At 48.2% G+C, this 24,381-nt stretch overlaps 5 protein-coding genes across 8 annotated transcripts; 2 read left to right on the forward strand and 3 right to left on the reverse strand.

Annotated features, from left to right (window-relative positions):
* Nucleotides 1-372: 372 nt before the first annotated feature.
* Nucleotides 373-6,944, reverse strand: LOC6531993 (protein tamozhennic). 2 transcript variants are annotated; one of them, XM_015196170.3, is made up of 5 exons: nt 6,380-6,944; nt 3,490-3,651; nt 3,225-3,424; nt 1,895-3,163; nt 373-1,826 (listed from the first exon to the last, which is right to left on the reverse strand). In XM_015196170.3, the coding sequence occupies exons 2-5, from the start codon at nt 3,611-3,613 to the stop codon at nt 1,029-1,031; spliced, it is 2,391 nt and encodes a 796-aa protein (XP_015051656.1). In that variant the 5' UTR covers nt 3,614-3,651; nt 6,380-6,944; the 3' UTR covers nt 373-1,028. The 2 variants fall into 2 exon arrangements, with proteins under 2 accessions (XP_015051656.1, XP_002092779.1); XM_002092743.4 differs by lacking the exon at nt 6,380-6,944 and adding an exon at nt 4,945-5,399.
* A 376-nt stretch (nt 6,945-7,320) lies between these two features.
* LOC6531994 (programmed cell death protein 2) lies at nt 7,321-8,592 on the forward strand. The gene is made up of 3 exons (XM_002092744.4): nt 7,321-7,684; nt 7,742-7,826; nt 7,881-8,592. Exons 1-3 carry the CDS (start codon nt 7,416-7,418, stop codon nt 8,568-8,570), a joined length of 1,044 nt encoding a protein of 347 aa, XP_002092780.1. The 5' UTR covers nt 7,321-7,415; the 3' UTR covers nt 8,571-8,592.
* LOC6531995 (N-alpha-acetyltransferase 35, NatC auxiliary subunit homolog) lies at nt 8,573-11,444 on the reverse strand. 2 transcript variants are annotated; one of them, XM_015196171.3, is made up of 6 exons: nt 11,263-11,444; nt 10,803-11,172; nt 10,172-10,739; nt 9,929-10,110; nt 8,829-9,866; nt 8,573-8,767 (listed from the first exon to the last, which is right to left on the reverse strand). In XM_015196171.3, the coding sequence occupies exons 1-6, from the start codon at nt 11,313-11,315 to the stop codon at nt 8,627-8,629; spliced, it is 2,352 nt and encodes a 783-aa protein (XP_015051657.1). In that variant the 5' UTR covers nt 11,316-11,444; the 3' UTR covers nt 8,573-8,626. The 2 variants fall into 2 exon arrangements, with proteins under 2 accessions (XP_015051657.1, XP_002092781.1); XM_002092745.4 differs by having other exon boundaries at nt 10,803-11,175.
* Nucleotides 11,445-13,000: 1,556 nt separating this feature from the next.
* On the forward strand, nt 13,001-24,001 carry LOC6531996 (arylalkylamine N-acetyltransferase 1). Of its 2 annotated transcripts, none has more exons than XM_015196172.2 (4): nt 13,001-13,283; nt 22,032-22,205; nt 23,139-23,291; nt 23,357-24,001. In XM_015196172.2, exons 2-4 carry the CDS (start codon nt 22,071-22,073, stop codon nt 23,789-23,791), a joined length of 723 nt encoding a protein of 240 aa, XP_015051658.1. In that variant the 5' UTR covers nt 13,001-13,283; nt 22,032-22,070; the 3' UTR covers nt 23,792-24,001. The 2 variants fall into 2 exon arrangements, with proteins under 2 accessions (XP_015051658.1, XP_002092782.1); XM_002092746.3 differs by lacking the exon at nt 13,001-13,283 and adding an exon at nt 20,659-21,109.
* Nucleotides 23,904-24,381, reverse strand: LOC6531997 (uncharacterized serine-rich protein C215.13). Its single transcript, XM_039372593.1, has one exon. It carries the CDS (start codon nt 24,341-24,343, stop codon nt 24,014-24,016), a length of 330 nt encoding a protein of 109 aa, XP_039228527.1. The 5' UTR covers nt 24,344-24,381; the 3' UTR covers nt 23,904-24,013.

A 24,381-nucleotide genomic window follows, 5' to 3' on the forward strand; every position in this document is an offset into this window, starting at 1 on the left:
GTTTCATTCATCAACGATTCATCGATTCTTAATCCTTAGTCGGTTTAAAGTCTAGATATATTCCTTCGGTTTGCTGGCAATGGCATACACAGATAGGCGTTTGGAACTCGAAACGTTAACGGAGGTGTACAAAAAATACAATAAACTATTCAACATAGAGCAATAGGTACGTGGTATCGCTTACAAAAATATCTCGAGTGCTTTCGATTCTACTACGGGGATGCTTCAACAGGAAACAATAGTAACATTTAACATTTAAACAAATGGCTTTGGGAATTGTCACATAGCTTGGGTGGGTGGGGTGACGTGGTACTCTGTTCATGTTCTCGGTCTCGTTTTCATTCTCGTAAAATGTGAATCAAAATCTTCAAGTTTACAACCCGTACCAGTTCTGTTCGATTTATTATGTTGCGTTATGCGTAGCTCGGTTCTTCGAATTGAAATCGCTTATGTCGCTTACGGCTATAGGCTATAGGTGTATTATCTATGCAAGATCGGTATATAACTCTATGTACTCTGATTTACTGTCGGAAATACGTATTGTGAATGCAACTATTAGCATAAGGTATATATTATCAGTTGATTTCCTAGAAAACTTCCAAGTTTGAATTTCACTCTCTCGCTCCTCTCGGCGCATGCACACGTACAAATATATAAATGTCTATATGCTGTATATATATATATGTATAATATAGATGACTTATACAGGGAGGCACGTAATTTGAAACAGAAGCGCCCTTAACAATGGGAAACAATCTAAAACTAATTAAAGCGTGTGTTTACGAGTAGGGGTAACTAATTAGAATACTTCGTATGTACAGACTGCAGACCCATCTGCATCACCCGTCTGCAGCGCCATCCGCTGATCCAAGGAGCCGAATGCGGATAACAAAGGGTTGCCTGCCATCGAACGACGACTTCGAGACTAGATCTTGGAGACACGCGCACAGGCTTACATTGGTCGTATAAAAAATATATGAAGCTATACACTGTTTGTATCACTAACGAGGGTTCCGTTGCACTGCATCCTACACGCAGGTCGAGGATGCGTGCGACACACTGGCCGCTGCCGCCGCCGCAGCAGCCGCCGAGGAGGAAGCCGCCGTTGCGGCCTCCAGGTTGAAGTCCTTGCTGCGGCAGCACATCTCGCAGATGCGCTTGGTGTCCGGATTGAGGAAGGTGCAGAAGCTGCAGCTCCACTCGTTCGGACTGGTCACAATCAGCTGCGGGGACACCGTCGGCGGCTGCTTGGGCACAGCACCCGTGCGATTCCTTGACCCGGTACCCCGATTGTCCACGACAGCCGTTTTCAAGGCGGACTTGACCTTCTTAACGCCGGCACTGCTGCTATTGGGCAGAGGACTTGGTGCTGGAGCTTGCACCACCTTCGCCTCGCGTCGCCCCGTCCCGGATTTCTTTTCCAGCGTGCGCGCCTTCTCTCCATTTGTGGGTTTCGCGGGCTCGCGGCGCTTTTCCGCCGGAGGAGCTGCACCGCCGTTGGTTATGGCCAGCGAATCGAGGTCCAAGCTCTGCACCAGCAAATCCTCGCGGTCTCCCAGATCCTTGGTGTAGCCGGAGCGCTCGAGGTTCTTGAATACATAGTTCCAGGACTCAAAACTGCCGACGCCCTCCTGCACTTTGGGCATCAGAGGCGGCGAACTGCTGTCCAGGGCCACAAATCCATCCAGACTGGCCGAGTCGTAGCTGTTCATGTCCGAAATGGTGGTGGGTATATCACGTTCGTTGCCGGACCTCTTGGCTGGAGCCGTACGACTGCCCCGCTCCTTCAATTCCTTGTGCATCTTGCGATTATTGTCCATGGTGTTCTGCTTAAAGAATCAGGCAACCGTAAGAAAAACTATATACGTATGACGATGTTAGATTTAAAACTCACTTGCTTTTCCGCTGATCGCGGGTGTTTCTCAGTCGAATTAATGCCGCCCGCCTCGGCTAAAGCCCGCATACGGCTGCTCTTCGGAACAGGCCGTGCGTAGATGTACATGTCCTGGCCGGTCGGTGGCGGCGCTTGCGGAAGCGTGGTAGGCAGGTCGTAGCCCCCGTAGGTGGCGTACATGGCTGCCGGATTACCCCGCATGCTTGGCTGCACCTGACCCCTCAGCTCGGCATACTGCGGATCGTAGTCGTGCGTCCCAAAGTCATGCTGTGTCAGATGTGCTCGGTCGTCAAAGTCAATGAGGTGGTGATCCGGCGGATAGGTGCTCTGGCGGTGCTGCATGGCCGCCAAGGCAGCGGCGGCAGCTGCAGAAGTGCTCGGCTGTCGACGGTGGTAGTCACAGCTGTGGACTGGACCCGACTTTTCCAGCGTGGCGTACATGTTCGCATGCTGTCCATTGCCATAAGGGTCGCCGGGCGAGGCATACGGTGCATTCAGCTGGCTGGAGATGTTGTACGGCAGCGGATAGCGGTTACCCGGTGCATTGTAGGCTCCAGCCACGGCCGCATAGGAGGCACTACTGCCCATGCTCAGGCCATCCAGACAGTCATAGGGCGCCTCGTAGACGTGCGGCAGCTGGCACTGCTGCTGGAGCTGCTGGTCGAAGGAGTGGCGGTGAGGCAGATGGGCATGCGGCTCCTGGTAGTGCTCCAGGCTGCGAGAATGCGTCATCAGCGGACCAGGCAGGTGCGGCTGCTGCGGCGGAGGCACTGGGTAAGGCGGCAGATACTTTCCCGCATCGTTCAGTCCATTTGGATGCAGGGCGCAAGTGCCGACGCTGCTGGGATGATGGGCTACGTTGTTGCCGCGCATAGCGCAGGCAGCTGGCGCAACTGACGCCACATTGCTGTACGTGTTCTCCTGCATCGGTGGCTGCTCCTTGCGCACACGCTTCTCACTCAGCTGCCTGACCATCTCCTTGATGGTTGTGGAAGTTCCGCCCACATAGCGCTCGCGGAACTGCAAGATGTCCTTCCAAGTGCAGCTGTATCCCGCTGCCGTGACACCCGCGTAGATGTGCTTCATGATCTGGCACTCCACGTACGCGGCCATTGCGTCGCGCGAGACATTCGTCACCTGATCCGGACAGATGGGACCCTCGAGGACGAAGGTGTCCTCGGCAGTCCGGCGATAGCCCATGGCCAGGAAGAGCTGCTCGGCGTCCAGCAGGCGGGATTGGATGTCGTGCTGAAAGCATCCCGAATAGGTCTGCGGAAGATGGTTTATTCAGTTAGATTTCGGTATTTAATATATATATTCATGTATCCACCTTAAGAGTACGATACTCCTTTCGCCAGGGTTTCGTAAACAGGTTGTTGGCATACTGGCTGATGGTCTCGAAGGCTACGATGGCGTTCTGGGCCGAGAAGTCGGGCAGCTCGAGCACAGACCTCCGCAGGACATGTCCTGTTTCCGGCAGAAAGAACTTGCGATCGTGCTGCACCACGCAGAGAAACTCCTTCAGGCAGCCTGTGAATGCGATTTGCTAAGATTGCTAAATTCCATTTGGGACAATGTTAAGGCGACGAACTCACCCTCCAGCTGCTTGCGCTCCTCGAGCTTCTGTATGCTCTCCTCCGTCTCGAGGAACATCCAGTGGCGCCGGAGAATCTCATCCCACAGATCGGGGATGAGGTCGCGCGGCACGAAATCTGACATCTCGGGCTAAGGACTCTCATTCAAGTCGCCTCCGGCTCCTGCAAAACAAAAACGCAAGGTTACACTACGGCCAACATCTCGAGAGGCCAGAGCACGCCATCATGGCTATTGATTTTCCACCAGGGGGTGGGGATGCACTTCTCTGGCATGAATCACCCGAATCACATCCTTCCCCGCATTCCCCGCATGACGCACGCCGTCGCCATCGAGGCATGCAGCAAATAAATAAACAACTAACTGGGTTCGAATGGAGTAACAATAACTGGCAGATAAGACCAAACAATGGGCTCCATTTGGGGCCCGTCATCGATAGTGGCGTTCCCGACTCCTTATCAATTTCCTCCCAGCCAGCGGAGCACCCAAAGCAACCAGTAGTTGCCCCTCCTCGCCGACAGAATCAGTTGACAACAAAAAGCTCACCTGTGATTACGTTTGCTGTGCTCTAGCAGCCATTCATTCCATTGCAGTGGATGCTGAGTCATTGGCGGGGAAAATCAGTTGGAGGGGGTTTCCCGGAATTTAAGAAACTAGAAGTTGAGTCTGTCCACAATCAATGGTTTTTGTATTCATTAAAAAACAAAAGTCTAACTATCTTCAGGACAAAAGAATGCGCCCTTTATTATAATTGTACCCATAAAAAACCAAAAAACAAAATATTTTATGTCTTAATATGCTATTTTGAGATTAATCAACCCTCGACTGCAAAATTTGTTTATTTATAAAAGCTAATCTAATCTGTGGGGCCCCTTTTTGAAACAAAAGATAAGGAAGTGTAAGAAATCATCTAAATGTGGCTGTTCGTTGTATTTGATCGGTGAGTCATAAGGTCGGAAATGCTAATCACGAACGATTTGTAGGCTTACCTATTATACGTGAAAATGAGTGTAGTAAATACAGCAAGTGTAATACGCTTAAGTTGGAGATAATGTCCAGGTTCGTCGCTAATAATATGGTGATACTAGATAACGCTCAAGCAGGCACTGCTTACTTATAAGATTTCGAGTGCAACCCTCTACTATCCGTGAGCTTCACCTGGCGGATACTTCTCACCAATGGGTATTATCTGCTCGCTGACCCGAAAGAAAGCCCACAAGTGCTCGATAGGAGCCCAGAAGCCCCTCGATGGCATCGCTTGGCCTTATCGCGCCCCTGGCCCCAGAAACTGGAGAACCGAGCCACTTGACTGGCTATCTCGATGATATTGATATCGGCTATCGTGGAGCCAAAGATCGTCCATTGGCCTTTGGCATTCGATGCGGTTGCGAGTGGGAGAAACGGAGAGCCCCAGAGCGGCGCTACGTTGAACAACCTTGGGGAGTGGAGTGACTCACTTGGCGTTCCGCGCTCCAATCAGAATGCGAATGAGCAGCAATGAGGCGGGCGTGGAGAAGCAAGTGCAGTGCAACTGAGTAAACGGCGAAGAGGCAGCAAGAGGAACCGGATAAACGGCGTGTGAAGGAGGACAGCTTGAGGAGTGATAAGAGTATATCACATAAATCTTTTGTTCCTCTAGAATTTGATTTACTTATGCAATAATTTCGACGATACACATACTGACAACTTCCTGTTTAGTTGCTTGTGCTCGGGTCGTATGTACATATATCATTACCACTTAATAATAATGCTTTCCCCAAATATGAATGATAAAGGCGGTTTAAACAGTCAACCAATTAATGGGCAGAACACTGCATGTATGATGTCCTCAAATAATGAATCAATTGAATATGCATGCCACTGATAGCTTTCCCAGTCCACTGCGTTTTAATTAATGTTTTCCAGCGCCGAAACAGCACACATTGTTGGTGGGAATGGGAAATGGCAAATGAGAGTGGGAAATGGAAATGGAAAAGCGAGCCGAAGAAAGTGGAGCTTTCGTGGGAACCCATAAATTCAGTGGCCAAATGAAGCAAGATGATTGCAGGGCGGATTAAAATCAATAGGCAGCATGCAGGTGCAGCAGGTGAGGTGTAGCAAGGACTGAGTATGGAATGCATGTAGTTACTTATTTACCATGAGTACCACAGGCATATTCGCACTCAGGCGGTGATAAATTCATGGCATTTCGGCTGCCCGTCCGTCTGCTAATTGAATTTTCAATATTTATTGCCTGGCCAGGACACATGCCACTAGTAAATGCCTGCAGCCGAGTGAAAATGCCTCTCGATGGACCGAGAATTCGTGTGCTGACATTACAATGGACGCAATATGGCAGGGATTTGAGGCGTTTATTGATTCAAGCCAAGGCATCGATTGGCCAGGACGAGGATGGGCCATGCAACAGTTTCGAGCCATGTGCCCTGGCCACAGATCCACCACACCACACTTATGCATATACATACATATACATATGCTGGCCATCAGGGGCGATTATGCCTATACATATGTACGTACGAGTATATGAGTCTGCCTACCGGCAACCGATGGCAGGGTGCTCCCATTCTTATTTTCAGCAATGCGGCACTAAATTTAGCAAGTAAAAGCTCACCCGGCTCTTTCCTTGGCAGCCAGAAGGCGAGCCAACGCCAGGGCCTCGAAGCGGGGATACCCTGTGCTGGTGACCAACCTATTTCTTCTTTATATAGTCTTCCTACCTAGACTACATTTCCTACACACATCACACACACTTTTCTCTCTGTGCGCTGGTACAGTGAACACTTGTTCATCAAACATCTGGTGCTCACTTTTGAGCCTGCTAGTTCACTCGCCCACGAGAGCGCACGTGATACCCTGTAATCCGAAAACAGGAAGCAGCCGCCTTAGACTTACGCAAATTCCCAGTGGTCTGCTGCTTGCTCGACTCTCATTTTTGCATTTTCCTCCGGAAAAGTCCGCGCGCTGGAAAAGTCAACACAAGTTCACCTCTCCAAATTTGTGCGTGGGTGTGGGCGGGGGAGTGGGCGGAAGGTGGTAGGTGGACGGTGGGCGGGGTGTGGGTGGCGATTTGAGAGGGGGTGGAGCGTGGGTGGGTTTATTTTTAGCCCTGCTGCGACGGAAACGCGATAAGTCGGAGATTCTGCTTCCGCAATGTTGTTGTTTTCGCAGCCGTTATTATTAACAAATATTACGCTGCCCACTGGCTCTTCTTCTTGCTTGTTTGCGTTGACAAATCTCGCTGCGCTTTCACAATCACACAAAATCGGGGAAAACTCGTTTTTCCGCCCGTTTTTCGCGGCACACTACTTCGTTGGTGAATCGTTTGTGGCCGTGGACAATGGGAAGGTCTTTGTTTTTCACACGCGTTTATCACAACAGTAAATAAAATAGCAATTTAGCCAGTTTAATCAGCTCGGAGAGGAGAACTTTTAACCGTGAGAAATAACCGCATACTGAAGTGGCGAAAATCCGGGAGATCGCCACGGAAGACTTTGCGGAAAATACCAAATCCATGGCATGGCATATAAGCTTTATTACCAGAGGCGTAGTAAGAAGGGTTCATCTGTGTGAGCCAATCTCTAAAATTTTCAAATGTTTGCCATTTTTTTGTCTGAGAGTAATGAGATTTGCGATTCTTCCAGATTAATGTAATTATATGGAAATGTGTAAGTTTTTCCTTATGTTATTATGTAAATATGCAATAAAGTAAGTAATATTTTATTTGAAATGTGTATCGTATTGGCTAAATTAACAAATAAAACTATATATATGTAATTTATAACTATTTCTAAATACCGAAAAGTGTGATTCCCCCAAATTTCAGTTGGTATTCAAATTTTGAATTTCAAAAGTATGTGGATTTTGTAGAGGCATTTTCTGGCGCTCCACCTGCGGTCACACTGAACACGAGTTTCAATTTGTTCTGGAAATGGAGATTGATTTGGGATTTGCGGAGAAGAGCGACGATGGCGCCTGGCTGAGCAACCGCTACTTCCCCAGCAAGCTGGGCGGACAGCCCGCCTGGCTGGAACTGGAAGCCCTGCCGCCCACGTCGCAGCTGCAGTGCAGCAAGTGCCAGGCGCCCAAATCCTTCCTGGCTCAACTCTACGCTCCCTTCGATGACGAGTTCAACTTTCACCGGTCCATCTATGTGTTCCTGTGCCGGAATCCCGACTGCCAGGAGGCCCAAAGTGCAGGGTAATCCCTTCCAGCTCTGCTAACCGACTAGAAACCTAACCTTACCCTGACTTCCAGCAATTTCACAGTACTGAGGTCGCAGTTGCCTCGGAAGAACAAGTTCTTTTCGGAGGAAGAGCCGAGTGACGTGGGAGAACCCCTGGTAGCTATAGCAGCCATAATTTCAAAGCACTTTTATTTCAATATGTTCTCTTAGCCCGCCGTTCCCTGCCCGAAGAAGCTGTGCGCCGCCTGCGGTTGCCATGCTCCGCACGCCTGCAGTAAATGCAAGGCCATCCACTACTGCTCATCGGACCACCAGAGGGCCCACTGGCCGCAGCACAAGCCGAACTGCGGGGCACCAGGTGCAGCCACCGTGAACCCCTTGACACAAATCGTGTTCCCAGAATTTGAGATTGTTATGGACAGCAATCCCGTGGAATCTGGCGAAGACGACAAGAACGACGAGGCACGTTTGGCGGAGTTCCAGGAGCTGGAGGCCAGTGGAAAGACGGGCGACCTGAGCAATGTTTCCGAGGCGGAGATGGACAAGTACTTTGGAAACTCTGCGGCCGCCGATGACAAGACCTTCAGACAGTTCAAAAAGCAAACGGCAACCGAACCCGATCAGATTGTGCGCTACAAACGTGGAGGCCAGCCACTCTGGATCACCAATACAGCCAAAACGGTGGAGGACCAACTAAAGAAGCTGCCCAACTGCACCGGTTGCGGAGGAAGCCGTCAGTTCGAGTTCCAGATCATGCCGCAAGCACTGACTCTTTTAGAGGACGAAAACCTCGACTGGGGCGTCCTGGCCGTCTACACTTGCGCCAAGAGCTGCCCCATCGATGGCTACGTGGAGGAGCTTCTTATCAAGCAGGACATTGTGGAGGAGGAACAGAGTTGACATTAAAATGCGTACATTTAAATTTTATTCTTGTCAATTACGGAACACGTGAATATTTACTTCAGCTTGATGATGGGGAAGTAGCTGTGTTTGGAGAAGTCGAACTCTGGCTGCCGCTTGACTTCCTTCTGGTGACCGCGGGCCAGCACATTCATCACCACAAAGTTGGTCCGCGCGATTTGCAAGAGGTCCAGCATCTGCAGGAAACGAAACACATCTTAATCTATGATAATCAATTCAGAAACTCCATTGACCTACCTCCTGATCTGGGTTTTGAATGCTTTCGAGAACATTGCGTGCCTGGTCAAAGTGCTTGGCCGCATAGGTGTACAGATCCTCGACACTGGGTCGCATCATGTGCTCCCGAATGTTTTTGAACTCAGCGTACGAGACGGGCGGCGGACTGGTGAGAGTGGCGAAGGGCAGGAAGCGTCTGTTATAGCGGATCTCCTCGTTGTCGAACTTGGACAGCGGCAAGCGCACGCGTCCATCTTTGGTCAAGGCGCCCATTGCTTTGTACATTCCGCCGCAGAGGCTGAGGACCGCGTGGTAGAAGACGATCTCGGCGCGATAGGGTCTTTGAGTCTTTTTGTTCTTTTTCGGCTTGGCCGCCTTGCGGTTCTTGGCCGCTCCGCCGCCGCCCGACTGAATCTTACTTTGGTGCTCGGCGTACTCCTCCTGAGCCAGGAGGATGTTCTCCGTTCGCGTCAGCGCAGACACCAGGAAGCCAATGAGGAACTCGTACGGGTACCAGTAGATGTAGAGGAACTCATGCACAGCATATAGTTCCAGCTCAAAGCCGGACATCAGGAAGATCAGCATCGCACGGAAACAGTTGTACAGCACCCATGTAGAGAAGTGGGTGCTGTGCTTCAGAGCGGTGGCCATGGGCTCGTTTCCCTCCATGGCTCGTTCGTTGGCCAGTTGGTTCATCATAGAGTCCAGTCGCGCTGCATCCACTTGGATGGTGTCGAAGTTTTCTATCAGACGCGCCAGCTTATCCCGCTGTCTGGCGCGATTGAAGCCGCAGATTCGAATGAACTGCGTGAAGGTGTTCATGTTGAAGCAATAGCGGAAGAAGTTCTCCAGGTGCTGCTGGACCTTGGGATCGGCTGCCACTGGATGCTTGGCATTCAACACGGGTGGCGAGTTAAAGATCTGAACCGAGTGGCGCAGGAACTGCTTCATGGGAAGCTTTCCATGCGCCATCCTCATGTTGGCGCTGAATAGGCTCTGCAGCACGCTTCTGGACAGGATGCACTGGCCCGACTTTTTGCTGTACTCGATAAAGAAGTTCTGGAAAGCGTGTGTGTTATTATAAATTCTGTTATTAAGTTACAAGTTAACTAGTCACCCACCAGCGCCGAATAGTAATCCTTGTACTTGGTGACTTTGCAGGCGTATTTGAAGCGCGAAATCATTTCCTCCAGAAACTGATAGCTGGCCGGACGATCCCTGATCTTGATGCTACGCGGAAACGCGGGTGGTTGGCTACGGTCGTGGATGCGCGGAGAGAAACCCATGGGATTGGGAGCTTCAGCTAGAGGTTAAGAATAGAAATACTCAGCATTTACAAACGGAAGTCTTGTGTGACCACTTACACCCCTTCTCGGGTTGTGTGCCCCGATCCAAGGTATTCCTTATTCCTGGCAGCATCTCGGAGGCCACAAGCAAGATTTTGTAGATGTCCACCTTGTCATCGACGGTATCGTTGCTGGCCATTTGCTCCACGTGGTAGATCACCTGGAAAAGATGGCGCATGAAGCGCAGCCGGTGAACCACAGCCATCCAGTCCTCCGTGGAAGTCAGCTTTTTGCACTTGCGTATGAGCTCATCCTCCACATCCTTTAGCGAGCTATAAACACTGGCTGGTTGCGCCTTTTCCGCAGCCAGAAGAGCAGAATTTCCGTACAGCTGAAAGTCCTCCTCCTCATTGACAGCAGCCACAGCAATAATGTTCTTAATGACCACGATGAGGTTGCGCACGGCAGTGCAGAAGACGCGTAGCGCCTTGTCCTTGATCTGCGCGGGGGCGTGCAGGTAGAGGCAGGTGAAGAGCACCTGGTCCATGGAGTTGCCCTCCAGCCAGGACACCAGGCAGGAAAACAGAGCATCATAGATGCCAATCAGTTCGGAGGGTGTGAGATCGTCCAGCTTGATGGCGCCCGTCTGCAAAGAGTTCACTATTAAGATACACATAGTTTAACTAGAACTCAGAAAGGGAAATCTCACGGCAATGGCTGCCTCGAATGAGGGCGGCGGAAGATCCTGCTTGTCGAAGCCCATGCCCACGTCCATCTTGGGATCCATGATCTCTATGGCTGACATGGCCTCAAATAGGCCGAATAGCATATCCTGGGCCAGTTCCCCGGGCTGCAGCTCCGCACAGGCGTCGTGGAACTCCTTGGTGACGTCCACCCAGCCGTGCATGGGGTACTGGGTGATGTCCTCGGCGGCACTGCCGCTCCGCATGGTGCGCTGCACCTCCGGTTCCAAGAATCCGCACTCGCCCACGCTCCACTCGTCCTGCTCCAAGCTAAGGGCCCGGGCAGCGGCAGCCGCGGCCGCCGTGACCGCCTGGAAGTCCGGAGGCTCCGCAACGCTGCTGTGGATATGTGTGTATGTAAATTTAGATGGTTATGCTCTGTATGTAGGCACATCTGTGGGTTCTTGCCGGTGGTCTTGGGCTCACCTTCCGTTCATGGTGCTCGGATCTGCCTCCGCCGGCAAAGTCGAGGGATACATCTGTTGTACCTATATTCTGCAGGCGGTCAACCTGTAGCTCGATGTGCTACAAATTTTCTTTTATTTATAAAAGTTCTACTTTCTTATGAATAAAAATATGTAACTTCTAGTGTGACCAAGTGCCGAACGGTCAGCCATGCCTTTATGCTGCAAATATACCGCTTGATACCGAGGAAAACATAATATTCCGTTTCTAATCTAAATCTAAATCTAATTTATTGTATTTGCGAAGATTGTCGGTGGCTACATGTTGGTTAGAAGACTGATAACCATATCATTTATTACAAGAAGAATATTTCATTGATATAGTCTTAAAGTAGAACATGCTAAAGCGCATTTAGTATTTTCTGCCCGCCAATATGTAACTTGGCAGCCCTGGCAAAGCTAACAGTGTACTGTTATAATTAGAAATGTTTTCAAAGCTTTTAAACAAAAGCCAGGAACTATTTTAGGGGTTTTCTCATGATTTCTCTATGTATTCAGCATAGAATTTCTGTAAGTTACCCAAAAGTCAAGTGAATCATTCAAAATGGCGGAATTGAAGCCTTGGCACCTTCTCCAATGCACTGTTATTCTTAACAGCGTCGACCGTTACAACTGTTACCAAGTTCAAATGCTGAGTCAGGTGAAAATGGAGGTAAACAAGAAAAGCGTAGTTCATTGGACTGGGGGCTGGCCCATTAACTAAACAAAATGACTGAAAGTGCAAGCCAGCGTTTTTCAAGACCCAGACGGCGATCCAGACCGATCAGAACAGTTTCGCGGTTCATAAAGCACGGTTCAGAGTACGAGCTCTTTTTTTTTCTGCTTAATCTCACTTATGTTCGCCCAATTTTGACTAAAACAGACAAAATATGCCCTGAATCGAAGCATTCAACAACCTTATCAGCCGCGTTTGTGACCGCTCTTATCGGAAGCGGAAAAGCTCGCTCGCGCTTTCACTCCGCGGTTCCACTCCGGATTTCGAGCAACGCGGCGCCCGCCCCACGGATTTTGGGGTTGACCACCACTCCGAGTGTTACAAGTATCCAAGTTGCGAGTAAAAACTGAAACCGAGGGGTTGGATTGGTTTGTTTACCACGGAGGCTCCACTTTCACTCGCTCGCTCTCCCCAAATCGCTATCTTTCTCAGCCTCGGCTTCCAAATCTCTCTTGCTAGTGGCGATTTACTCAAATCAGAACACTCATTTAAACCGAAAGTCAAAATGTTCACAGAAACAGTGGTTTTATTCGTCTCAATAATTTATTTATGTAGGATTATTAAGCTCTAAAATTAGTTAAAATATTTACAAAGATACGTCTTTAAAAATTATATTTTATTTTTCTTTATTAGATTTCTTTAAAATTCAGTTAATTTTAAGTTTTAAACTTTGCTTGAATATACAGCGCCTAGAGTTATGCAACATATTTGGGAGAGTCAATAGAGTTCGAATTTTAGTACGTCAATTTATATAACGTATTTGCACGGATTTCCCCAAATCCCCACTTGAATCCACTGATTACTTCCTCTGCCGGCATTGAGTGGTCTGCAGAGAGAACTTGGGAGCCCAAAGAGGAGGAAAACCCACTCAATGAATGAGTAGAACGCAGAACAGATGGGCAGAGAGATTGGGATTGGAAGCGACTGAGTTTCTGAGTTCGACCGGCGAACTATTTAAGCAACGCTCATTTGCTCATTGCAATTCAATGTGTTTTCGTTGGCCATTAAAAAATAACACGAAAACATTGGTCCCAAATCGCGCAAAGAATTCCGGCCGTAATATTCGAATACATATAAGTTTCTCAAGCCTGTAAAAGCTGGGCATCATTGTTTGAAAAACGTGCTAACGGTTCACTTGGTCGGTCGAATCGGAACGAAACGGGCGAGAATCTCCAACACAAATTCCGAAATTCAGCGAATTTAACGCTTCGAAGTATCCAAATCAAAGGAGGCGGCGCATTAGGTCCACTTATTAGCCAATTTCACGCGTAAGTTGCCGACGAAAATACATTTTTATTTTAGAAACCAGCGGTGACATTTGTGCCGCCGCCACCAAATGTTTTCCATTTCAAGTTCGCCGAGAATAAAACAAGAAACACTCACTATAAACTATATCTATTTCTATATGTGTACATAAAGACCGCAGTGTTTCCCAAACGGCACACACGTCCTAATTAAATGCGAACAGCGAAAACTTAGGCGCCCAAGACGCGACTTTTTGGCAGGCGACCAAATCAAATAGTTTAAATTGCCGAGCTGCTTGAGAACACAGATGTTGACGTGGGCACTTTACATGTTTGTAATTGAAAAAGTGTAGGGATTAAGGATGGATATGAGTCAGTACAAGTACTAACTATAAATTATAAATAGCAATATTTCAAAGACACTGTTAAAGCTAATCACCCCACTGACTGTCTAACAAGGCATAAATATCGTTTGAAGTGCTGGCCCCCGATAAGATAGCATTTCTTATCAGCAGTGAAGAAACAGGCCATCCTCCTCACCAATCAAAGAAAACTTTTCCAGTATTTCGCGCTGAGAAGTGCTCCAAACAGAAGTGGAGTGCTGGCCACATCGATCCGGGAACTTGTTTGTGGCTCAACCCGTTGTCAAGGCAAAAACGCAGGGCGGTTTCGAGTCTTCCAGCCCAAAGGGCAGTCCATCGCCCACCGCAGGGCGTGACAATTGACCAAATTTAATCGTGGCCCACACGCACGACTGGGCTGCCAATAACAAGCAGACAAGTAAATGAAATACCAGCAAACTGCACACGGGCAATGAAAATCTCGGTCCTTGGACTTTTCCCTTGGGAAAAGCAAATATGTGAAAAACAACTTCTTTTCCCGGCCAACTTCCCCCCAAAACACACACACACACACACAGAGATACTCACACTGCGAGCCATGTGTATCCTATTTATTTCAATTGATTTGGGGGCAACGTGGCGTATGAGCAACGCCGCAGGCAGCAAAAGGAGGAAAAAGCTGAAATTCCCAGCATCTGGCAGCAGGACCCTCGCCAACTCTCCTCCCCCCTCGAAGTCACGACTTTTATACAGCATTTTGTATCGATTTGATTGGATTTCATTCCATTTGATGCCCCTGCCGCACGGTTTTGTGGCTTTTCAATGCGCTCCAATAAAGCTGACTGGGCGCTCTGCACGCCTGACTTAATTGGATTTAATTACAGGGTGGCCTCGATGGCTCCAACTACTCACTAGTTAAATGCTTTGAATAATTCCTCTTCAGACTTAAGTTCGCAAAAAAAAATGCACTTTTAAGGCAGTATATCTAATTGGACAGTATATAAGAACCTATAGATCGAAGCTAGCGAGGCCGCACTGTAGCTGACCCTTCTGGCCAAACAACCAATGAGTAAAAATGCGGAAAAATCTGTACATTCGATACAAAAGATTTCCCCGACCCAACTGGATGCAAAAGGCGAAAAAGTTGTACCATTTTGCCTAGTTTTTCCTTGTTTGCGCGTAGATTTATGGAGGGTCATTTCTCATTCAATTAAATAAATGAAACTCCATGAATATTGCAGCTCCCATTCAGAGAGTTCATTAAGTCCGTAAGCCCAGGGAAAAGTCTTTGTCAATTAGTCAAAGCGCTTCAAGAGCCAACCAATTAGGCTAAAATGTTTGTTGCCTCTTCCAGCGCAGTTGAGTCCCCAAATCAGCGCCGAGCAGCCGGAGATTCGCTTTAAAGGACCCTCAGCCAAACAATAACAATGAAAACACATCAAAATCAATCTGTCAACAAAAGTCGAGCAAAGTGCTGACTACACAGACGCCGCCCCCGGCAAACTGACAAAGCGTCCTGACTACGTGCCACACAAAGCCCCTTCCACGATGATGATGATTACGTTGTGAAGGAGCACGCCACTCCGGACTCCGTTCCACGGTCTCCGGAGTCGCCCAAGTGTTTAAAACACCCTTCAGCCGACCCCCTCCGCCACTCCGAATCCCATTCGAGTATCCCTCCCGAGTCGAGGATGTCGTTTTATTACAAGAGGAAAGACAAACAGCAAAATGGCGCCAACATTGTCAGAGTGTCAGCTTGTTGCCGCTGCTGCTTCTGTTCCCCCTGCTGCTCCTGCTGCTCTTGCTGCTCCAGTGGGTTCTGTTGCTCCAGGCCGTCGTGTTCCAGGCGGGTGGGTACAGGATGGCGAGGATTCAGTATAATCACGATGGCGGTGACGGTGGCGATGATGATGCCTGTGCACTGGTGCACGGATTTCGATTGGCTTCCTGCCAGCAATTTGCGCTGCCGTGCGTTTCTTGTGCACTGAGAGAAAGTACAGGTTGTTATCTGCACTTATGGTTTTCCTAGAAACTCCTGAGAGTGCAGCTTTGATGCAAAAGATATAAGGTCTTTTGGCACGTCTGATTTGATTAAATGTTGATTAAAATTTATTATCAATAGTACTTACAGTACCAGCAAACACAAAGTTGATAAGGAAATTAATCAGGTCGCGTACGACGTTATGTCACATCAAGAGCCTGATTAACTAAAAACCCAACAAATTGATAAGCGAAGAGAGTGTGACTAAACAGTGTTTCCCAGTGTTTTTCAAGCGCGGTGCACATGGCGTATGCGCAATGTGGCTGGCGTTGCATCCGTTGCCTGGGTGAAAAAAGGGGACAAGGAGTGGGAAGGATACGAATGTGTGTGCCAGCGAGATAGGAGGAGGCCAGAGCTCATTGTTCACTGTTGCTTGCAACAACAGCAGATCCTTTGAATCCTTTTTTCGCCCGTCTTCTGTCCCAGCAGATGGCAGACATTATCCGCTGGCTGGCTGGAATTTTGCATTTCAATGGTAACTAGCCCGGATTGAATTGGTCGGGATTTCAGACATCCCTTTCAGCGGGATGGCTGCTCAGGATGAGGAAATTGCCCGGGCCCGTGATGAATTTAAATGAAGTTTGCTGCTGAAATGGGCAAAATGCAATTTACAACTTAAATGGGTAATTTGCAGATGGAACTGAGTGGTTGGGGCTGCCCGCTCGTTTATGGAAACGAAATGCATCGCATATGCGGCATTTTCCATGTGGAATTAAACGAGCAATTTGCCTCGAATTCAAATGAATTCAAATGAGTCGTGCTCAAGCAGTCAGAGCACCCATATGCCTGGTGTGAATAGCCCGATAATCCATTTGGATCGTTTCCGTTTCACCAGCTCAAACAATTGTGTTTGCCACTCGTGCACTTTTCGCAGATAGCAGCAGATTAATTCTAATGTGTTTAGAATGCCGCATTTAGAATTCTGCACAATAAGCGGTTTGCAGAGCTGGGGGCCAACTGATCGACTAGTTCGTACTTAGCAAATGAAGCTGTTACTTTATAGTTTCACGAACTCAAAGAGTTGATTGTGGTGACCAAAGTTATGGAAATTTTTTACTCATATTGAATAATTTGTTGCACAAACTGATTGAGTATTTAATTTCTATATAATTAACTTCATACAACAATATTTCTCCCATGAAATGATCATAAATCGTTGGTTGTTACCATGTTGTATGCTTATCAACTTAATTACAGTGTTTGTTGATCTAGCATTTAAGTAAATTTGCATTTCTAATCTTTTTACTGGAGCCAAACAGTGCCTAGTAATATATTTTAATAGAAGCATTATATATCATGACCATCCAGGGGTTTTCGTCGAGCATACCTGTCTGACTTGGCCTGGCTTCCAAAGCTCCACCCACTCCGCGAATCCGGGCAGCCGGACAAGCGGACAAGTGGACAAGCGGAGCTAGTGCCTCATTCTCTGGCAATGGATTGGCGTGGGGGCCACGCTGGCGGAGGAGGAGGAGCGGCTAATCCGATTAGGCGGCTTTTAACTCTATTAAGCTGAATCAAACTTTCAAAGCCTCTGGCCTCTGGCCACTGCCCTCCACTTGTGCTGCCCCTGCTCCACTGCAGCTGCATATCAGATGTGGCTCTCGCTTGCCAGTCACGTTCTGCCTTCCGAAGTTGTCTGCCCAGATCCCAGCTCCCAGCTCCACACGGTTGGAGTGGCCATGGGTGGGGTGTCCAAGCCTAAACGCAGAAAATCGGTTCCGGCTTGTGGCAACTGTCGGAAAAGCTGGTGACAAAGCGGCCAAGTTTATGGTCCGATCACCCAAACCGCTTGCACCGATCCCACAGTGCAGCATTCAAATGATTTATGGCGAATGCAAATGAAAAGTTGTGATTTATATGACAGCGACCACTAATTGTGGGTATGTCTCGGTTCCGTCCCGCAGGTGAAAAGTATTCAATACTGTGAATTCTGGGCAGTATTTGCATATTCAAAGTACTCTAACACGTGTAATTGCATTTAATCTGTAGCAGCTAATAATATTCTATAATAAATAATTGAGTTTTCAGGTAACTGACTTTAGAAAATGAAGAGGACTCTACTTGAAATTCATAAACTTATATTACCCAAACGAGCCATAAACTAATGAATTCATTTAATCACATGTAGTATTTAAAAAGTTGTTTAAGTTGAGTTAATTAATTTTATCACTGCCCATGACAGCCTTCATAACTGAAACGTATGACTTTGATTTCAGGCCGTGAAATTACATGACAATTTAATTTAATAACTAATTCATTACCTGCGACACATCGAGTGCCAGCAGATAGCAGATCGGTGGACAAAGATAGATTCTCCAGCTGGCTAGTTAGCATATAAATTAGTAGAGGACGCCCACTGGCGGCTATCGCATCTTAATCGACTTGGCGTGTTCCTTAAATAATTGTTCAGGCATTACCTGAGTAGTCTACTAATGCTGATAAATGATCCGTGCACTGCAGCTGGTGTGGATTTGCATGGGACCTTGATCTGAGCGGGTTCCACTAGAGATTGAACTGATTGAACCACCGCCACACTAAGCGCAGTTCTTAGGGAAAGTTCACTAGTTTTCTGGTGAAGAGACGCATTTCATTACAATCATCTTGATTGAACTCACAATTGCCAGCCATCTCGGTGCTCAGCTAAACGGCGCTGTGATTTTAATTATCCGTATGCAAACTAAATCGCAACGAGGCGCTGACGGCGTGCAGCTCAGCACTTTGAAGTTAATCGCGCCGCAATATCACTTATTCGCACTGTGGGCCACACAGTGCAACACTCGAGTTGAGTAACTATTAGGTTCCTTTCCGTCTTTTCCATGCCACACTGTCACTTCCGCTCAAATCAGCATTCAGTGTAATTACACCATCAACACTTTATGCGATTGCCTATTCACTTTATTGACTGAATGAGTAATTACCAGTACTTAACTTATGCGTGTAACTAAGTTATGGTGCAGTAAACATTTGTATCTGTCAATTAGTGCGATATCGTTGTGCATAATCCGCAGACCCCACAGAATGTGCAAACCCGTTTTGCAGCCGTTCGACAATTTTGGCAGCTCAATCAGCGATCGTCGTTTAAGCTTCAAGATTTAAGACTTTACTTTGCGGCGTATCATTAGGAGCATGATTCGACGCTTTGGACTCGCACTTCGAATGCAAGGGAACTGCGCTACCCACCTATTAAGTCGAAAATATCCACCTAAGTGTGCGTTCATCGGGCGTCTTTACTCACCCACCGGATATGGCACCAAGTGTGGTTTCAAGTGTATTTATACTCCAATTGCACCTGCACCCGATCACCCAGCACTGAGTCATTTGGAGGAAGGTCTTGGAGCCCAGACAATGAAAAGAGGCGCGACTCTGGGCGATTGGGCTAAATTTAGTGCTCCACATCTGAGTGGCACCCAGATCAGACGACCAGAAACGAGTTTCCCAAAAAAACACAGAGATAACAACGTGACTGGATGAGCGGACAAACCGTCCACTAAAATAATAATAATATCGTAAACAAAATTATCCATGAAAAGTTTCCAGCGACTGTGCATGATAAACAGTTTCGTTGACAATTTGCATTTGTTGTCCGCTAATTGCGGTCTGTTTTTATGACCGACTGAATAATCCAAAGGCGTTATATATATATAAAATATCAGCCAGATTTGTTGTGAATCGCGGGAGTTAATGGCCGGAATAATTCCGTAATAATTCCGTATTAATCGCGCCGAAGAGCCGGAGAAATAGAGATAGATATTCATGGGTGATAATTGGGAGAGCGCGCGCCAAACCAAACAAACCAGACGGCGAAGAATGTAAATATCCATATGAGCACCCCGCCGATCCGAAGATCCACCAAGCCAACGATCCGCCGATTTCTGGGAGAGACCTCCACCTCCACCTCCAAAATAGCGCTGTGTTTCTGTTGCTTTTGTCGCATTTTAATTGAGCCAGCGGCGTGCGCTCCGTTTTGCCCGTTTGCACGACCAAAGCAAAAAAGCAAAAAAAAACAAGAAAAAGTACAAAACACAAGAAAATAAAATACGCGACAGCTGCGAGCGGAAAGTAAACAAAATCGGCACGGGATGATCGGCCAGTCCGCCGTGGGTAAATCATTCACTGCCGTAATAGTACGCATACGCCGTGTGGCTTTTAATTGCGGCCAAAGTTTCGGGGGTGTGCCCCTTCGATTTGTTTACTCGGTATTCTCGAAGGGCTACTGTAGCATTCCACGCTGTAAGCACATCACTCATACGCCCCGTGGTCGGCGACGAGAAAATAGCTGGTGCATACACATTTCACTGCTCATAATTAACTATAAATTCAGTGCTGGAGTGTTGTCTTGAATATAAAATATATGGTTTGGAAATGCTTAGATCGTAAGATAGAAAGACCTGAGCAGAATGGCAATGCGGTGGACACCTTCCTGGTGGAGGAGCCTGCTCCTCCAGCCGATCACCTGGCCAACTGACCTTGCCAGCCGGCACATTTTAGACTTTCGACTTGGTTGCACTAATTTCTAACCAGTTTGCGGTCTAGGTTTTTTTGTCTTACTTTTGTTTAAGCCGAGCCAAGAGGGAAATGTCAAGAACCGCTGACCACAAACACGACGCCCAACTTCACGTCGGAAGTGTCGTGTGGGGAAAGGCCCATCTTGGAGAGTCCAGGAAACGGCTGCAAACTGGTCGCGCGACTTGGAGGCCCAAGAGAGGGCAAACCTGTCACGATCTGCCGCTCTGCCGTCGATATCCGAGCAAATAGACTGCTATGTGGCCCACAAACCGATGGAATCGACCGGCAAGTGCTGGCTTCATCCAGTGACTCTCTCAGTCGCGAGTGAACAGCCGGCGTGCGGGGCTCAGCGCTTAGACCGATCCGATTTCGATTCCGATTCCGATTCCCCCATTCAGAATCCGATTCCGAATCCGAGTCCGAATCCAAATCCGATTCCATATACACTCTCTCGCCATATACACTCTCCGCTGGCTATATAAAGTGCAAACGGGCCCGACTTCTGGCATTCATTGTTTGCTCGCAGGCCCATCGAGTTCGCGCGCCAGGACGAAGGATTGATCCTTTCATCCAGCACCAATCTCTGGTTCCGAGTGCCAGTCGAAGACCCAAAGATCACTGTGTTTGTGTATCCCACTGTTTATCAAAGCAAAGTAAAATTAAAAGCCAAACAGCGCCAAATACAAACAACGATTTCGTTGGCGGCGAAGTAAACAAAACATCGCAAAACGTGCGCGCCAACAAAAAATTTAAATAAGGGAAAAATTCGCCATAAATTTTCCCGAGAACCCCCGCCCTCCCCGCATTGCTCGTCGCCCCGCAGAAAACTGACCGCCGACGTAGAACAAAAGAAAGCGTTTTGCAATAAACAAAAGCAGCAAGAAAAAAAACCAAACATGGAAGTGCAGAAGCTGCCGGATCAGTCGCTGCTCTCCAGCATGATGCTGGACTCCAGATGTGGGGTAAGTGTGGCTCCCGCCCAGCGGACACCACCTAGGCACCACCCCAGATCCACCCACTCCTTTGGGGCCACCGTGGCGCTCTATAAATACCAGTGGGGATCCAATAATAGACCGGATTAATAGTGGTCTCGCTGCGAGTAAACACCACTCAAGGGCCAATGTTCCTGGCCATTTGGGGGGCAAGGCAGCCAGTTCTGTAATTTGGCATGTGCGAATTTCGCAAATGCCTTCTGGATCGGTTTAGTGGCCACTCGGCGAGTGCGATTGGCATTTATGGGGCACAAGTGAATGATACGTGATTTTATGAGGTGCAACTGAACTCGAGAACTCCCCATTTTTATGGGGAAGACTTCTTCCAACCCAAACTAACTAACTAATAAATCACTTGAAGCTGTTTTAGGCCAGCCATAAGATAAGTGTGTCCCAATATATACCCAAGACAGCTGTATAAACAAACTTGCAACCTTAAGTAGGCTTCATAAACAACCCACCTCTTCTCCTCCAATAATTAATATAAGCAAAATGATATTCAGTGAATATCACAACCACATCTAGGCTGCTAGTTTCTACCAGTTAATAACTCACAAATGGCTGATCCTGTTCAGATGGCCATGTGCTATATGTTTTTGGAGCACCCTCAAGAACTGCGACCTTAGATTCGCTTCCATGATTAATGGCTCCTGTCGCTGGCGAACATAAAAACAACATTCGCGGAAAATGGAAGTGAAAATTGAAATGGAAATGCACGGCATCGTCATCCATGAGCTACGAAATATTCAAAACAAATTAAGCTGCCTTTCATCTAAGAGCCATAAATAATAATGTTTTCTATGCACCGCCCCTCTATCCCCCATCCCATACTCACTATTCACTATCCAATATCCAAAGTATCTGAACGATTTGTTTGTGTGCCGTTTCGCAGCTGAACGACTTGTATCCGATTGCCCGGCTGACGCAGAAAATGGAGGACGCCCTGACCGTCTCTGGAAAGGCAGCCGCAGGCGCCGTCGACAAGGACTGCCCCTATACCATCGAACTGATCCAGCCGGAGGATGGGGAGGCGGTGATAGCCATGCTCAAGACCTTTTTCTTCAAGGTAAGTACCGATCCCGACTGCTGCCCATTGTATTGTAATCCGCTTGGGCTGCATATCATGGAAGCCAATCATGCCGAACACCTGGCTTTCCGATTAGGTGGCTCAGAATTTATAACTTCCATTATACCTGCCAAATAATTTGAATCGAGAGGCAGCGCACAAAAGGTGAATTTAAATAATTTCCAACGAATTTCAATTAACTGCGCACTCGTCTTAATTAGGCTTTAATTCAGATCGAAGTTCGCACACTAAAGTTGACTTAATTGCGCTTTTGGGTTGGGCCAATCCCTGGGAACTCCAGCGGGAATTCCGATTTGGGGCAGGTGGCATCTTGTAGAGCACAGTATTCGGCTGTCGTGAGGTCTCTTGACATGATCCATGTCAGGGCTAGCTTTCAGCTGGTCTCGCCTCACGACTCTTGGCGATCTGAATCTGAAACTAAGTCTCAAACTGAACCTGAAACTGAATCTGTATTTGAATCCAATGTGCTCGGTTGATCTTGAGTGGATCAGGTTCCAGTGCGAGATCGGGCCGGCCAATGAGAAGGCTCCCTGCAAAGACCAATTGGGTACTCAAGACCTATATTTATACATACATTGTGCACTGCACATATAAAAAGCCACCGCTGATTAGTATGCATTAGTATGCATGCCACGCCCGCTGGCCACAGCCGCCCCCCGGCGGCGATGTCGATATGCAAATCGAGTTCCGTTCGCAATTCTCCAGCTGGCTCAATAAATTACTGGAAAATCTTAAGCCACGGCAATGCGTGCATAAATCACCTGAGTGGCTGATCAATTCCACGATCGTGTCGCGTAATAGCGCCGCCAATTTGTCCCGGCCACAAGATCCCCTGATTGATGAGCAATTACATCCGAATGGTTGGCCTAGAACTGGCATCTAATCCGCTTCCATTTCCCTCTTTCCGTACAGGATGAACCCCTGAACACGTTCCTCGATCTCGGAGAGTGCAAGGAGCTGGAGAAGTACTCCCTGAAGCCCCTGCCCGACAACTGCTCATACAAGGCGGTGAACAAGAAGGGCGAGATCATTGGTCTGTTCCTAAACGGACTGATGAGGCGTCCGGTAAGTGAACCTATTTAACGAATTCTCACATCCTGCATAGCTAATTGTGCTCCTTCTATGAGTAGTCCCCCGATGATGTGCCCGAGAAGGCGGCTGACTCCTGCGATCATCCCAAATTCAAGAAGATCCTCTCGCTGATGGACCACGTGGAGGAGCAGTTCAACATCTTCGACGTGTACCCCGACGAGGAGCTCATCCTGGACGGCAAGATCCTGTCGGTGGACACCAACTACCGGGGCCTGGGCATCGCAGGCCGCCTGACGGAGAGGGCGTACGAGTACATGAGGGAGAACGGCATCAATGTGTACCACGTGCTCTGCTCCAGCCACTACTCCGCCCGGGTGATGGAGAAGCTGGGCTTCCACGAGGTGTACCGCATGCTGTTCGCCGACTACAAGCCAGAGGGAGAGGTGGTCTTCAAGCCGGCGGCACCGCATTTGGGCATCCAGGTGATGGCCAAGGAAGTGGGTCCTGCGAAGGCGCTGCAGACGAAGCTGTAGACGATCTGAGTTCGGATTTTGTACTATGTGATTCTTTAGTTTGTAGTGCGGTGGCGGGTTCCCGGTAGTGTATCCACGTTCGATTCAGAGTAGTGTAAACAAACAGTACAAGTTACGTATTTATATAATTTAATTTGCCCGTTGCGACGGTAAACTTAAGTGTTTTGTGTTTAGAACGAGCTCAAAATAAAACATTGTCTTTATAACCAACTGGATAACAACTTAGCCCCTGGCGCGGCGGGAGTTCGACTTCCTGTTCTTGCTGGAGCGCTTGGCCTGGTTCCGTTTGGCCTGGGTCTTCTTGGCGTTCAGTTTCCTGTTGCTCCTGGTCCTAGAACTCTTGCTGGTGCTGCTGGTGGTGGTGGTGCCCACACGGATCCTTCTCACAATCGAGTACGTGAGGTTGCTCAGGTACACTTTCTTAGGCGTGTCTGAATAGGAAGAGCTACTGGGGGAACTGGAAGAGGTGGAGTTAGCCGAATTGGAATAATCCAGGCAGCAGAGCACTAGGACCACGATGCACAGGGTGCCCATTTGAATAGTTGACTTCATGTTGGTAGTAGGATTGATTTGAATATGCTTCGATGGAT

This window comes from Drosophila yakuba, chromosome 2R (assembly GCF_016746365.2).
Source record: "Drosophila yakuba strain Tai18E2 chromosome 2R, Prin_Dyak_Tai18E2_2.1, whole genome shotgun sequence".
NCBI lineage: Eukaryota > Metazoa > Arthropoda > Insecta > Diptera > Drosophilidae > Drosophila > Drosophila yakuba.

Bases quoted from the DNA above. Each gene is read 5' to 3' on its own strand.
- LOC6531993 (XM_015196170.3), bottom strand. From the start codon at position 3,613: ATGTCAGATTTCGTGCCGCGCGACCTCATCCCCGATCTGTGGGATGAG. The intron at 3,425-3,489 runs GTGAGTTCGTCG...TCGCATTCACAG, and splicing joins GGAGCGCAAGCAGCTGGAGG to GCTGCCTGAAGGAGTTTCTC. The intron at 3,164-3,224 runs GTGGATACATGA...CATCTTCCGCAG, and splicing joins AGGAGTATCGTACTCTTAAG to ACCTATTCGGGATGCTTTCA.
- LOC6531994 (XM_002092744.4), top strand. From the start codon at position 7,416: ATGGAGATTGATTTGGGATTTGCGGAGAAGAGCGACGATGGCGCCTGG. The intron at 7,685-7,741 runs GTAATCCCTTCC...CCTGACTTCCAG, and splicing joins CAGGAGGCCCAAAGTGCAGG to CAATTTCACAGTACTGAGGT. The intron at 7,827-7,880 runs GTAGCTATAGCA...ATGTTCTCTTAG, and splicing joins GTGACGTGGGAGAACCCCTG to CCCGCCGTTCCCTGCCCGAA.
- LOC6531995 (XM_002092745.4), bottom strand. From the start codon at position 11,315: ATGTATCCCTCGACTTTGCCGGCGGAGGCAGATCCGAGCACCATGAAC. The intron at 11,176-11,262 runs GTGAGCCCAAGA...ACATATCCACAG, and splicing joins CCGAGCACCATGAACGGAAG to CAGCGTTGCGGAGCCTCCGG. The intron at 10,740-10,802 runs GTGAGATTTCCC...AACTCTTTGCAG, and splicing joins CATTCGAGGCAGCCATTGCC to ACGGGCGCCATCAAGCTGGA.
- LOC6531996 (XM_002092746.3), top strand. From the start codon at position 21,044: ATGGAAGTGCAGAAGCTGCCGGATCAGTCGCTGCTCTCCAGCATGATG. The intron at 21,110-22,031 runs GTAAGTGTGGCT...GCCGTTTCGCAG, and splicing joins TGCTGGACTCCAGATGTGGG to CTGAACGACTTGTATCCGAT. The intron at 22,206-23,138 runs GTAAGTACCGAT...CTTTCCGTACAG, and splicing joins TCAAGACCTTTTTCTTCAAG to GATGAACCCCTGAACACGTT.
- LOC6531997 (XM_039372593.1), bottom strand. From the start codon at position 24,343: ATGAAGTCAACTATTCAAATGGGCACCCTGTGCATCGTGGTCCTAGTG.